At 37.3% G+C, this 15,821-nt stretch overlaps 1 protein-coding gene across 2 annotated transcripts in view; it reads left to right on the top strand.

Moving 5' to 3' along the window:
- The window catches only part of CCDC150 (coiled-coil domain containing 150), a 54,684-nt gene extending 52,253 nt beyond the window's left edge, over nucleotides 1-2,431 (top strand). For both annotated transcript variants that reach the window (XM_063074880.1, XM_063074889.1), the window contains 2 exons: nucleotides 1,840-1,959; nucleotides 2,238-2,431. In XM_063074880.1, coding sequence (XP_062930950.1) covers nucleotides 1,840-1,959; nucleotides 2,238-2,354 — 237 coding nt within the window. In that variant the 3' untranslated portion in view covers nucleotides 2,355-2,431. The remainder of the gene's footprint in view (nucleotides 1-1,839; nucleotides 1,960-2,237) is intronic.
- Nucleotides 2,432-15,821: the final 13,390 nt, after the last annotated feature.

Genomic DNA, 15,821 nt, shown 5'->3' on the forward strand with positions numbered 1-15,821 from the left:
CATGGAAATAAAGACTTAGACAAGTTTACTTCACAACAATCCTGAAACACACAAGTCGGTAGGAAATCCTTCATTAACATAGTTGTTAGGAGTACAACAGGCAAGAACAAATAACCTACTAAGTATAGTCTATATTCTAGAGAGTAAGTAATTTTTAGATTAAGATTCTGTATCCTGATGATAGATAATAGAATGTTAAAATCTTATTTAAACCTGAAGTTCAAATTCCTACCACTAAATATAAAGACCAGCATGTGTGTGGATTTTAATGCATTATTGTTTGACATGAGCTAATGAAAGTGGAAGCTCTTTGTTAAATTAATAACTAAAAGGGTAAAGTAAGCCCTATTTAATTTGTGAATTTGCTTTCTGTTCTAAAATTGGACTTTTTGAGGATATTTAAAATTATACATTTTTAGAGCTAGAAAAGATCTTTGAGATCATTAGTCTACTACAGCCACCACTCATTTTCCAGATAAGAAAACAGATTCTTAAGCTTAAGGTGTCATACTGTCACATTGCTATCAAGTGATCATGATTTGTCCCTGTTATAACCATTAAATTAAATTACAATATGGCTTGCAGAATGGTATATTAGAAAGAATACGGACTCTGACAAACCTGAGTTTGAATGTTAACTGTGACATTTACTGAGTTCTCTTAGTTACATGTACTTTCTTTAACCCATCAGTTACAGCATATGTAAAAATCAGGATGTTAATACCTACTACTGTATTATTTTGATAGATAGCTCAGATTAAGTTTCAGTGAATGTCAGCTCCCTTCTCATTCACCATACAATAAGAGACATAATATACAATGCTATTTCAAGCAACTTTCCCTCCACTCCTGGTAACAAGTGCTGGAGAAAGGTGGGTCAGATACCCTGCTAGGTGAGGGAGCTAGAGTGAACAAGCCAGATGAATAGCCTCTGCTCTCACGGAATTTGTCTTCTCCCAGCCAAGAAATACACTTTATTAGACTTCAGAATCAAAAAACAAAAACTATATCCATGAGACATAAATAATCAAAGGGGAAAAACCAGTTATTTTACATTTTATTCTAGGGGACATGTTCTGGAGCTATTTTGAAGAAACTTTATATATAAAGACCTATTGGCTGTACTGTACTTCAAAACACCAAAATGTTCTAAGTACACAGAAGAGTGCCAGGAATATATAGGCACTCAATAAATATTTGCTAAGTACATGAATACTGATCCCAGATAATCTTCAACTGCAGACCATTAGAGGATCTGTTTTCATGTCTAGCAAAGATAATTTGGAAGTTTGTGATTAGGAGCCAAAGTATAAAATATTTTGATGATAAAGGTAATAAAAATAATACAATGTACACTAAGTTGGTCCAGGTTTTGAGTAGTTTATTCTATTACCTTATAAAGGACAACAGAAAAATCTAGCCTTTACAGTTCATGAACTTTGGAGAAATATTTAATCTTAGAGAACAGAACTAAGAAATTCAAAATATGGTTTGAATTACTACATTCTTAAGTCCTTCATGTATATACGTTTATTTTCAGTGCCATCTTGTACTTTCATTCTTATCTTATTTTTATCCTGGATCCTCTCTTACCTTAGTTCACATCCAGGAAACATTAACAAATACATGAAAAGCAGCAAACCTCCATGCATTGTTTGACCCCTCATTCAGAAATTACTTTCTCATCTGTTGGTTGTTAAGTATATCATGCAAATAGTTTGCAAGGACCTTGCAGTCAGAATTTGGGTCTTTTAATAACTAGATAAAAGTCTCGAACTAATACACAAAAACTTGTAACTGTTTCTTTGCTGTAATTTTAGTGATAACATTTATATTCAGATAACAGCTAACCTAGAAGAAGCTCACCGCTGGTTTAAGTGCAGGTTTGATGGCCTACAACTTGAGCTGACAAAAAACCGGTTGCAGAGGCTTCCCCGGGAAGACAGGTGGCGGGAAGAGGTAAGGTTAAGACATGGTTGTCTTCATCAATTTTGAATTTGTTCCCTCTCAGATTTCTACTTACAGAAGTTCTCTCCTCTAATCTTTGGATTTCTTTAAACTATAGCTAGGAAACCAATGAACTAAATTTTTTTCTTTAAAGTTTCACCTCTCCCAAACTGTCTAGATTAGAACCACCTATCCTGATGAATAAATGACATTCATAGAGTCAAAACCGGCCCTTAAGTGCTGCTATTAGTTTTGAATGGTCAGTGTTAGGTGTGTTTTCTTTCCAACAGGAACAAGATATAAGGCACGATGTTGTATCCAGCCAGTCTGCTCTACATCGATGGGAGACTAAACAGAATCTTAAGCATGTGCCCAGGAAGTGTCATTCTGAGATAGAGAGGAAGTGATGTCCTTGACAGAGGAGCTTCTTCATGGATAGCTACACCTCCGTGATTCCACAAGCCCAGCAACTAGGGCTGGCCTGTTTCTGTAGTCATGAGAACATAAAGTCTTTGATGTGGGCTGAAGATTTTGGACCTGAATTCATCCTTTCATGAACTCTTTTATATCAATATCAAACCACCCCATCTTTTCCGTCCCTTTTCCAAGTTTCCACCCAATAAATGTATATTAATTTGTTGTATGATAGCAGATGCTGTTACATGATAGTTGACTGTTTTTCTAGGTACATTTTATAAAGAAGCATTTAGTAGGGTGTTAAATGATATGGTTACTAAGTGATCTGATACTTTGTTTCAATGAAATATCCCAGTTTAACTCCAGTAGTGGAAATAGAGTCACCTGGAAAATGGTAAAAACTATTCTGCTGTCTTATAAATATACACTTCTGTGCTGGATAATTACCAGCCTATCTTTAATAAGACTAATATCTCTTCTTAAGTAATACATCTCAGAGATTGTATTTACAGCTTCCTAGGTCATTTAAAAAGAAGTTTATTGGATACAGCAGTCTGCTCTGCTCAGGGACACTATGCCTGACCAATGTAGCTCTTCGTTACTATATATAATAAGCAATAAATTCAGCTTTGTCTTTTTTCTTTTTTCTTTCTTTCTTTCTTTCAACTTTGTCTTTTTATTTCAGATATTGAGTGGGGGGTTAGGTAATCCAGACTTAATGTATATAAATGGCTAGTATAATATCTCATTTAATTAATGCTCAAGTAATGGAGCTGCTAATCATAACTATCAAGACCTAAAATCAAGTAAGCAATTATGAAATTGGAAACAATATAAAATATGGGACTGTCAGAGGTTGATGAACCCACCATTCAATATTTAATATAAAAAGACAAAGCTGAATTTATTGCTTGCTATATAGTAAAGGAGAACTGTGTTGGTTAGGCATAGTTCTCCCAGATCAGAGCAGACTATTGATCTCATATAGGATTTTGGGGAACATGAAATTCAAGGATTGGAAGACTTTCAGAGGCTTAAGTGGGCTGAGATCTGTAGAAGTGTAGTTACTTGAATGAGACTGCTGTTCTCTGATTGGCATTCAGAGGAATGTTTATTGGATTGGACCCATTCCTCTTTGTCTGACTTTCAGAAGTGAGGGGCTGTCACTGGTTGGCAGGCTTGTAAAAGTATGTGCACTAAAGCAAATTGTTATTGATCTAGTAGACAAGTGTAAACTGGTTCTGATAGCTGCTTCTAAGAGTGGCTTCAGAACAACAGACATCAAACAATTATTTTGTTAATCCAGGTACAATGTGAAATGTGAGCACTTGTGCAAACACCTTTTTGGTTAGAAAAAGAAAATTCATAGCCATTTTATTACCTATAACTACTTTGGTGCTTTGGTTTGAATGTGTCCCGTCCAAAATTCATGTTGAAACTTAATCTCCATTGTGGTGGTATTAAAAAGTGGGGCCTTTGTGGGGAGTGATTAAGTTGTGAGTGCAGAGCCCTCATGAATGGATTAGTGCCTTGAGAAAGGGCTGGAGAGAACTGGATTAGACCCTTTTGACCTTCCACCTTCCACCAGGTAAGGACACAGCATTCCACCTCTGGAGGATGCAGCAACAAGGTGCCATCTTGGAAGCAGGGAATGAGGTCTCACCAAACACCAAACCTGCAGGCACCCTGATCTGGGACTTGCCAGTCTCCAGAACTGTAAGAAATTTCTGTTCTTTATAAATTACCCAGTCTAAATATTTTGTTACAGCAGTAGAAATGGACTAAGACATTTGGTTGAGGAATATAAACTTGTTCCCTGTGTCTCCAAGACTTGGGCTCCATTATTTACTGGGTCAGCCAAAGTGAGGGAACACATTTTTGATGATCTCCTTAAGTTGTCCAACTCTTATGGGATAAGTCATTATCCTTTGGAGTCTTTTCCTGTAAAGGGATTTATCTCTTTGGACTCTTTATAAGGAGATATAGTCAATTGAGTATATTGGAGAGTCATAATCTTGAAAGTCTAAATCAGGAGCCCCATAGAATAATCAACCATAGTCCTGGGGTGGCACTGAAAACCTTGGCCCTGAATTTCACACAGGTAAAAATATCCCAGTTACTATACAGGGATCAACCATAATGGGTTTTAAATTTATTGCCCCTGATTGCTGTTATAATAGCTTCAGTTCTATGAGAAGAATATTTATTTCCTCATCCGGACAAGGACGTCTCTCTTCAGTTATTTATTATCCTACAAAGGTGTCATTATTGATAAAGTTAGTGTAACATACCTTTATGTCATTTTTTAGATTGGCTATATCAGCTTGGGAGAAGGGAATTACAGTTAGAATGATGAGCACATCTAGTAAAGCTTACAGTTGTTATTAGTAAAGGGGATGTGATAAGTAAATTAGAACTTCAACCAGTAAAGAGAAGAGTATAACCAAAAGAATAACAGACAAGAGTATGTAAAAGAGAATGTGATGGAAGAATCTTGCTGGTCTTTCTTACGCAGAAGTTGCCTATTTTGTATGGTCATCTACTTGTTCTGAGGATCTTGTGTTAGCAGTCAACTTCTATACATCCTCTGCTTCTGGAAGTTCTCTAGAGAACTTTGGGATCTCTTATGGGCACAACTTTCTAGTACTGTTAAGGTCTTTCCTATTTTTCCATTGGATTGAAAGTGATATGGGCAATAAGGATTCTGATTAAAGGGCAAAGCTTGTACAGTTCAGATCATGAATAACTGTTCGAGTTTAACGTGTCCCTGTATCATTAGATATAAGGAATGTCCTTGGTAGGAAACAAAAAAATATAATCATTTTTTAACCATTATAAGTGCTGTGGCTTTTTGACAAGGGAATGCTTCTACCCATCCAGAAAATAAATATACCAGTATTATATATATTTAGAACACAGACTGAAGTAGTTGTACAAAATCCACTTGGATATATTCAGAGTCTTTTAAGGTATGGTTCTAGTTCAGACCCCATCTTTATAATTTTTCCAAGTTAATTTCATTGCAGATGAGACATGATCTGGCCACATCCTTTGCCATCCTAAGAAATTTTCCATCGGTATTTAATATTGTGGCAAAATTTTGCTTACTATGATAGGTTGTTTATAGAGGATTATAGCAGGTGTCTGTTTAAAGTTTTGTCCAGTGTTACCGGGTGGCCATTCTAGTTGTGCTACATCTTATCCTCAAGAATCTTCTAACCCGATCATCCCAAGTGTTTCTTTACAGAATTTGGCAGTGAGGAAGATTTAGTGTATTTAAGACATAGTCTTTGAACTTTTCCATGGATTTGTTATTTGAGGGGCTTTTGTTGTTGTTGTAGTATAAAGTGTCTTTGTGAGAGGACTTAGTATGATGATTTGCTGAAGTAATTCATATTGTTCATTTCCAATGGATACCTGAGGAGGTTAAGAAATGTTTTTGTTTCAAAGAAATGAGTTCTTCTAAAAACATTGCAGCTGCTAGTGTGTATATTCATTCTTTAATTTTCACAATTATTCATGCCCTACCGAAGGCCACACTTCAGTCATTTGAACAATTTGGCCTCTGGTAAGGAATTAAATTCTTTAAGAGACATTTGACCACACTACATAACCAGCCTGATATTAACCCTTTTTGTTTTTAATGTAAAATCTATCAAAAACAATATTTATAAGAATTTGTTATTGGAGCATGCAAATGTTCTGTTCAAAGCGTGGGCACATACTTTTTGAGTTACTGAAATGCTATAATGAAATTATAAAATTGCTGGGTTAAGACTATTAAGCCAAGTCTTCTGCTTCTGACCAAGATGGGGTAACAGGGACCAGATTACACTCCCACCTGAAATAACCAAAAAACAGACAAACTATATGAAACAATAGTTTTTAAGACAGTGGATGTCACACAACAAAGAACAGTGATCCCCGAAAGGGAACAAATGAGGTGAGCCCTACAATTGCCCCAGCATACTGAGGAGGAATCAAGGTAGAGCCCAGCAGGTGCCCTAAGTTAAAGACCTGGAGCTGAGTCCAGAGAGACAAAGGAAAGGCAGCTAAAGTTCCAGGACAGAGCACCAGAAAGGAGAGAGCTGCACAGAGGGATCATTTCACACACCTGCAGAGGGTGCTCTTAGATTATTCAGCTGAGTACTGGTCAGCACACAAATGTGAGGAAACTATCTAGGGCTGGAGAAAGAGCCATCCAAAAGAGGGACAGCTAACGCCGTGTGCCTGGCACACAAAGATATTGCCAGTTCCCACCACCCAGAATTGGAAATCTCATGTGTGTTAGGTAGAGACTACGAAAGGGTCTTATCTCAGTAGCAGAGCATAGTTATCCCTAGAGGGAACCCTACTGTGGTCCCACTTAAAGAATCTTGAAAGAAAGACTCCAAATTATCTGTTTCCAAGTAACTGTTCCAGAACAAAGCTTAATAATATTTAGAGGAATACGAAAACATATGGCACCCATTGAGGTAAAATCACAACGTCTGGCATCTAACCCATAATTATTAGGCATACAAGGAAGCAGGAAAATACAACCCATAATGAGAAATCAATCAAAATTGATCCAGAAACAACACAGGTGTTAGAATTAGCAGACAACAACATTACCAACAGTTTTTATAACTGTATTCTCTATGTTTAAAGAGTATCAAATACTGGATGGTAATGAGAGATAGTGACAATAATTCATAATTATGTAATTACCTAATAGAAAAATGATGGGTGGTTTCTTTTAGCAATACTTAACAAATATGGTAACATAAGATTTAAAGGGGATCCTAATACAAGATCTGTAGATGCCTTTGACCAATTTTTTTAAAGATAATTTATCATACACACATGTGGGCTACAACATTGATTTTCAATAATTGTGTACAACGTATGATGGTTAGATCAGGATAGTTAGCTTATTCATCATGACAATACGCAGTCATTCTTTGTGTCCATTAACTAATTCCTCATTAGCCTCCCTCTCACTCCCGCTTCCCTCCCCTTTCCACCTCGAGTAACCACAGTTCTTTCTCTCTTTCTAAAAGTTCAACATATTACTGTGATTGTTGTTTCTTTCTTTCTCTCTCTTTGTCTCTCTTTACTGTTTACTTGTTTACTTATGGATTCAGCTCCCAGTTATAAGTGAGAACATGTGGTATTTCTCTTTCTGTACCTGGGCTGTTTCCCTTAGGATAATTTTCTCCAGACTCATCCACATTGTTGCAAATGTAGAATTTCATGCTTTTTTATGGCTGAGTAGTATTCCATTGTGTATATATACCACAATTTCCTTTCTAGTAATCCATTGATGAACTACTTTTTTGAGTATACTAATTGTTCTGAGGCAAGGAGGCTAAGCCATGGCTACTAAGGGACAGGCAGTGGTTCTTTTATGCATGTTGTGTTGTTGAATTAATACTCCTAGAGCACTGCCTAACCTTTTCCTGTTTGTACAAAAAGAGATTTATGAAAATCTAGGAAGAATTAACCTGGATTGTATTTGGCTTTGCTTCAGTTAGTCTGTCTGTGGAGACTTTTGCCCTTGGGGTTTCTGAGACCATGTCTATTTCTCTTGTGGGTTCTTGAGTTATTTCCTGAGATTAGTGTAGGTATTATAATGTCATATCAGCTATAATCTGATCATATTTAAGAGATGCAATATATATTATTTTGAACTAGATTTTACCTATGCAATCTATAGTTCTCACAAAGAATAAAGGTGTACTGTTCTGACAGAGATCCTATAGTATCAGCTACAGATTGATTGGACTTAAGGAAGGACTTAGAGTTGTAATTCTCATTTTATTTTTTGTTGGTTCTAGTAAACCAAAGCAAATAAAGTTCATTTCCCCTCAAGCTTATATAAGCACCATACATTCTAGAGTTCATCTTTTATTACCTTCCTTCATCATCTGTCATAAACAGTCATTTTTACTTTAAGACGAAATCTCTACCTCACTATAAGTCAATTTGCCTTTTTGCCTTTTAGACAACATTAAAATTTTGCTCTGAAGGATCTAATGTTCCATAGTATTGGGATTAACTGTGGATCACACTAATATCATATATTGTTCCACTTGGAAGTTGAGAGGAAAGACAGGAAATTGTAAACTAATGTCTCACTTGGAGTGGCATCATTAGATTTGGATAGGTTTCCTTCAGTTTCTGAGTCAGTGTTAGACAATTGTTCCTTCAGTGACCATTTTTCTTGCAATATCTCCTGGTTTCTTTACCTATGGGCTTCCATTTCTTAACAGAAGACTTTTTGTTCCAGGGGTCAGTTTTATCTAAAGAGCCATAGCTTGTATTGATTTCTAGCTTGTTTACTTTCTAAGCTCTCTAAATACAGCCAGCCATGCATCAGATATTTTCTAAAATAATTTCACATTTCAATTTATTTTTTTCTTATTTAATTCCCTAATTTAGATTTGAGCCCATTAACAAAGAGAGGACAAGTCTTCCTTTACTTCAATTATCGGGTCTACCCCAGAATACTGTGTGAAAGAAGACCAAAACTGCTAAGAAATTTGACTACTTTATAATATTTGGTATCTCACTTCTAAAGAGCATTTTTTCTGACTCTTATCTGGTGATCAGTCTCATTTCATTGAGCAAGATGGCTTTAAGTTGGCACTGTACTATATGATAAAATGAGGGTACCTCAAAAGTTCATGGAAAAATAGAATTGAAAGATAAAACTAATATTTCCATGAACTTTCTGAAGCACCTGTGTATATTCACTGCCTTGGACTTCTTTGGACAAAAGGGACTCTGTAAACCATTTGCTATTGTTAGTCCTTTTATAAATGTCTGAAACAACATACAATGTATGGCAGACTAAAACAAACTGTGGAATATTTTCTGCTTACCAACCTCAGCATAAAGAGAACTTTTATTTTTCTTACAGTCTTAATAAGAGATCCAAGATTGAGCCTCATTGGACTGACTGGCCACATGCCCACTGTATTAGTCCTTTTATGTTGCTATAACAAAATATGTGGAACTGGGTAATTTATAAAGAAAATGAAATTTATTTGCTTACAGTTTCTGAGGCTGTGAAATCCAAAGTCCATCTGGTGGTGGCGACAGTGACCCAGGGGTCTCACATTGCAAGATGGTGGAAGCAGAGAGAGCAAGACAGATTCTCCTCTTCTTTTACAGCCCTCAGGACCACGCCCCTGACCACCATTTCTAATCCATTCACCATGGCATAGTCCTGCCATCCAATCACCTCTTCAAGGCTCCACCTTCCAATTAACATAATAGGATTTCCCATCCTCTTAACAGTAACAGTGGGAGCTAAGTTTCTAATACAGAAAAACTGGGGGACAAAATTTAAGCATCAATGAGTTTTGGGGGGACATAATTCAACCCACTACACCCAATCTAAACCAATCACTATAACTTGAAAGATGGATTATGCACTGATTGGCTAGGTTCGGGTCATGTGTCCATCTCTGAAACTGAGGGTAGTTTCTCAAAGGAAATCAAGTTGATGACGCTCCCAAAAGAAAGGGAAAATGGAGGAAAGTCAGACCAAAACCTCAGATGTTCATCACAACAGTCATAAGATTGTAAGTAGACAAAATTCACCAAGGTAGTCACTACTGAATTTCATTAATGCTGCAGCCACAGAGCTCTGAGTAGGTGCGGGGTCCTTCTCTTATACTGACACTCCTTTCCCCCCAGAGCATTTATATAAGACAGCCACAAGCTGTCAAGTTCTTCCTGAAGCTTTTAAAAACTGATTTCTTCAATAGTCTATGTATAGGAACTTCCAGGTACTAAACACAATGGCAGCTGCATAGCTAAGTACCTCCCAATATTACTTCCACAAGCAATTCGAAACAAGAAAAAGTAAATTCTACACAAAACCACACCCTCAGCATAACTTGAAGGTAGATAATGCCAAATCTTCAAAATAACTAAGTAAAAAGAGAAAAATTATCAATTCCTAATCCATGCTCTCTCATATTTCTGCTCCACATCTACCTCACCACAAGGCTTTGTAGCAAACAAAGGCAGATCAAGAAAAACTGCAGTGACAAAAGAAAAAGGAAGCTAGTGAAAGGGTCTAAGGTTGATCTGAAAGTACCATCACAAAGACTAAATGTACCTGAAAATTGGAAATACTAAAAAAGTGTCCAGGCAGATCTGAGTATGAACTACATGGAAGGAACTTCAAAGTAGACATGATTTAAAGGTGCAGGTATGATTTAAAGGGATATTCTTTAAAATGCATAGCTTCTGGAGGAGAAGAAATGGCAAAAAAGGAAGGGAGAAGCCCCCTTTAGCAGTTGGATTGTTAAAGGGAAAAGAAAAAGGACACTTTAGGGCCTAGCAAGAAAAAAGAGAAGCATAAAATCAAAGGACTCATAACCCTTCCCACAACACCAAAACACACAAAAACACCCTGGAAAAGTACCTGGACTTTGCTGTACTGACAGAACAGAGCACAATAAACTAGAAATATTGCAAAACAACCCAATACCATTAACATGAATATGAGGAAAGTTAAGTCAATATGGAACTACTGCAGAAAATAAAGCTATCAAATTTCCAACATATCAACTTAGGAAAATTTCCCCTGATAAACAATCATGAGGGAGAAGAAACTAAAAGTGAACATTCAAAACAAATATTTCAGAGAAACTTTTGAGGATATGAAAAACCACAGTGGAACAGAAATTTAAAAACTAAGGACAGAGAGACAAAAATCAGAGAAATAAAATGATAGTAGATTCAAATGAAAATGAGTCATTGGAAAAGGCAGGAAAACAACCAGAAAATGAAAATGACATAAAAGGTCAGAGAAAAAGTAATAGAATGAAAGATAGGCAAAAAAGGAATAATATTTATGTTACTGAAGAAACACAAAACAATAGAACAGAGTTTGAAATAATATTTCCAACTATAATCCAAGAACATTTTCAAAAATAGAAAAAAAAAATTTGAATTTACACATTGAAAGGGCTCACCGGGTTCCTGAGAAAAACTGATCAAGTTTGAGACATATACTAATAAAAGTATTAGACTTCAAAGATGAAATATTCTCAAGGTCTATAGACAAAAAGATCAAATAACTTAAAAAGGTGAAAGAGACTGGCAAGAGACATTTAAAAACCAACACACTGAGCAAGGTGACAAAGGAGCAGGGTGGTTGGCACAATAGTAGGACAGGTCTCAAGATTTCTTGCCCTCGGGTGTACTTGCCTGCATCGGTGGGACTGAAAAATGATGGATTTTATTCCCATGATTAGATTTTATGTCACAGTTGACTTTAAGAAAAGATTTATTCTAGTGAGCCTGACCTAATCTCATGAGCCCTTTAAAAGCTGTTTTCTCCAGCTGGTTACAGAAAAGGAAGTCAGAGATTTGAAGCACAGGAAGTATATCATGTGCCTTTGCTGCCTTGAAGAGGAAGAATGCACATATGCAGGTAGCCTGTAGGAAATAAGAGTGGCCCCTGGCTGAAAGCCAGCAAGGAAATAGAGACCTCAGTCCTAATACTGCAAGGAACTGAATTCTGCCAAAAACCTGAAGGAAGTTGGCAGCAGATTCTTCCTGGAGCTTCCAGAAAAGAACACAGCCATACTGACACCTTGATTTCAGCCTTATAAAACCCTGAGCAGAGACTGCAATAGCATCATGCCTGGATTACTGACCCATAGAAACTGCAAGATAAATTTGTATTTCTTAAGCCACCAAGGTTGTGATAGCAGCAAAAAAAACAAAAAACCTAATATAAGTAGCATTTTGTTTAACTAAAATGTGTGTGAACCAAGGATTTTATATCCAGCTAAGCTATCCTTCAGATACCAAGACTATAGAAAATCAGTTTTAAACATATAAAAACTTAAGAGAATTCTTCACATATCAGCCCTTGAGGAATCTACTAGCACAGAGATCAGCAAACTTTCTCTGTAAAGGGCCAGATCGTAAATATCACAGGATTTGAGAGGCTTATATGCTTCCTGTTATATATTATTCTTTTTTTGTGTGTGTTTATATATTTTATACAACCCTTTAAAAAATGGAAAAAAAATTATTAGCTCATGAGCCATACAAAAACAGGCTATGGGCCAGATTTGGCCTGTGGGACAGAATTCAAGCCCAAAGCATGACAAAACAGGATGCTTTTTAATGTTAAAACCTACAATTCACAATGAAGATATAACATTTATAAATAATGGAACAACAAAGAATAAAACAACTATCCCGCACAAGGCTAGGCAAGGCTGACAGATTCATTATTAACAAACCCTTGGTAGGGTTTCAGATTCAGGCCATTTATTACTTGACAGTGAAAGAAAGAGTAGTCAAAGGTGCCAGCTCCCCATGTCCCTTACCCAATATGACATTGAAACAAACAGGGCCAGATGCCTATATCGATAATAGAATACCCTGTTTCTGAGGAGCAATAACATGCTGCAGCTGAGCAGTTTTATGGCCTGCAGCTATACCAAAGCTTTTTATCTCATCAAAACCTAGGAGGTGATATGAAACTGTCTCATGATAGCTCCTTAGTTGCTAGGGAAGCAAGTGAGAGATGACCTTGTAGCAGCTCCTCCTCACAAGCCTCTCCTGCCCTCATGTTCTGAGATGATCACAGGAATTCTGCCAAGATTCAGATCAGCTATGGTTCAAGCCCTGCCTGCATGGCGTATTTGGGTGTATGCAAGGTTATGGGTACTGACTACAAAGAGCTATTCCCCATGAAACAGAAACTACAGGAGATGCAAGACGACAGAATCTATTGGATACATTTAAAGCAGAGATCAGAGGAAAATTCACAGCACTAAACAATTTTATCAATAAAAATGAAAAGCTGAGAATGTGTGACTTAAGTTCCCAGCTCAAAAAGCTAGAGAAAGAACAAGGCAAACCAAAAGACAGTACAAAGAAGGAAATGATAAAGATAAAAGCAGAAACTGATGAAATAGAAAAAAAAAAAAAAAGAAACTGATGAAATAGAGAATTGAAAAACAATAGATCTAGTTAATAAATGAAAATCCAATTTTTAAAAAATTAACAAAATAGATAAACCACTAGCTAATTTGATCATTAAAAAGAGAGAAGGCACAAATATTCAGGGAAATGACAACATGGAAATAACCATTGAAACAGTAGAAATTTTAAAAGTCATAAGAGACTACTTTGCACACCTCTCTGAAGATAAGTTTGAAAACTTAGTTGAAAGGGATAATTTAGGGGGGAAATATAGATAACTGAAATTGACCCCCTTAGTTTTAAAAGCTTAAACAGACCAATTTGCATAGAATAAAAAATCTCATGCAAGTTCTCCTGGCCAACTCTAACATGGAACCACACAAGGAAAGGGATTCTGGCAAGCATAGTTCTGGCTTAACACAATTGACACAGTTCAAACCATAAGCATAATGGCTGGGAATGAGTGTAGGTTGCCTGTAGGGGAACTAGTAAAGCTCTGTTTCTTGATTTGGGTGGTGATTTCATGGTTGTGTTCACCTTATTTATTGGGGCCCCACACTTATGATTTGGGCCCTTTTCTCTAAGTATTTTATACTTCCACAAAAAGTTCATTTAAAAGAAAATAAATATATTGTAAAGTTAAAATCATTAAAATAATTTGGTACTTAGAAATGGACAAAAAGATTTAATGGACAAAACAAAATGTCCAGAAATAGTCACATTTAGAATTTGGTATGTGATAAAGGTGATGTGAATAAAGAATTAACAAACACTTTCTCCTTTCTTTTTTTTTATTTTTATTGAATCAAAATTGATTATACAAATTTTGGGGGTTCAACTTTGAGATGTGTTGATCAAATCAGTATTACTAGTATATGCCCCTTGTCCGGTCTCTCCCTATCTCCCTCTCCCTCCCCCCTCCCCCCTCTAATTACCCTAGATTTCTTCTCTCCTTCTGCAAGAATAATGGTTACTCTGTTGATTTATTGACTAGATGATCTGTCCAATGCTGAGAGGTGTGATCAGGTCCCCCAATATTATCATAGAGCAGATGCTTCTTCTGTCACTCTGAAATGGGCTTTGTGGAGAAAGCGTCCTCTTATTTCTGCTGGTGACTCCCCTTGTGTCAATGCACTCCAGTGGCTGGCGGGCCATATGCGTGGTAGTTGTGGCATCTAGCCACTTTCGCAGAAGCCATGCTTATAGTGGTGGCTGTGGTGGGCCACCCACATGGAAATGTTTTTGGCCTGCTCCTTTGTCCTGGCAGTGTTCCTGGTTGTGGGCAGGGTATCCAGTCCCCTTCTCCATGACTCGGGTCCCTAGGTGGGCCCCGAGGCACTGGCACAGTGTGCCTGGTTGTGAGAGGAGGGTCCGATCCCCTTCTCCATACCTCAGGTCCCTCGGCGGGTCCCTGGGCAGGCCCCGAGGCACTGGCACACCTTTCTGCTTTTCTGTGATGAAAAGCCCTTAGGTTTACCTTCCCCCAGCATTATTTTCCTGGATATCTGATAGGGTGGAATGCCAGCTGTGTAACCTGGCTACATTGCTTATACTAAATATGACCCCTAGTGAGTGAACTGCATCTAGACTGGGAGGACTATAAATGGACTACAACACTTGGTGGGAAGCAGGGGCTTTGGGCTTCCCTAACTCTAGTAACAGAGTGCATCCTTCTTTGCAGGGCCTGGCAGCAATAGTTATAGGCTCTTACAAGCAATATTGATTCCTATGGTTGTCTTGGATCCTGTGTGGTCTTGTTCCCTTATACATGAACTATCAGCTGGGCGGGGGCAGAGTCTAGCTCCTGGACTGCTGAAAGGACACTTGCTGATGAAACATCTGATGCTCTTCTGCCGACATACTGTAATTCCTGTCCTGTATCCTTCTGTAGAACTGAGTGAGGCTGATGCCAGGTGTGGCCTATTAGTCTTGTGAATGTCATCATTCCAGTGACCTGAGATCACTGTGCTGATTGAGCACAGTGGACATTGCAGATGGTGTTAAAAAACAGTGGTAAAAGATTATTCATTGAGGCTCATTGAGAAAACAGGCTGGTCTCTCAGCCTTTAGAAAAACAAAAGTGGACTTCCCCCTCATCCTACCTCACAATACAAGCCTTTAAATTCAGGTAGGTTATACATTTAAAGGGGAAAAACACCACTTCTGGATATATACCAAGAGGATTGAAAGCAGAGACTGGAACACACTTGTACACCCCATATTCATAACAGCATTATACACAGTAGCCACATGAGTCCATTGAATGGATAAACTGTGGCATGTACATACAATGGAATATTATTTGGTCTTAAAAAGGAAGGAAATTCTGTTTTTTTCTTTTACTGTCGAAAAATTTATTTATTTTTATTGGTTATGAATATTCATGAGATACAAAGCTGATTGTCACCCACTGTGCCCATGATGTGAGGCCAGATTCACACTGGCAGCATACCTGTTACCACGAATTGCATTTGTACATCATGTCCCTCACCCAATTATCTCAAACCTCC

This window comes from Cynocephalus volans, chromosome 1, assembly GCF_027409185.1.
Source record: "Cynocephalus volans isolate mCynVol1 chromosome 1, mCynVol1.pri, whole genome shotgun sequence".
NCBI classification, from domain to species: Eukaryota; Metazoa; Chordata; class Mammalia; order Dermoptera; family Cynocephalidae; genus Cynocephalus; species Cynocephalus volans.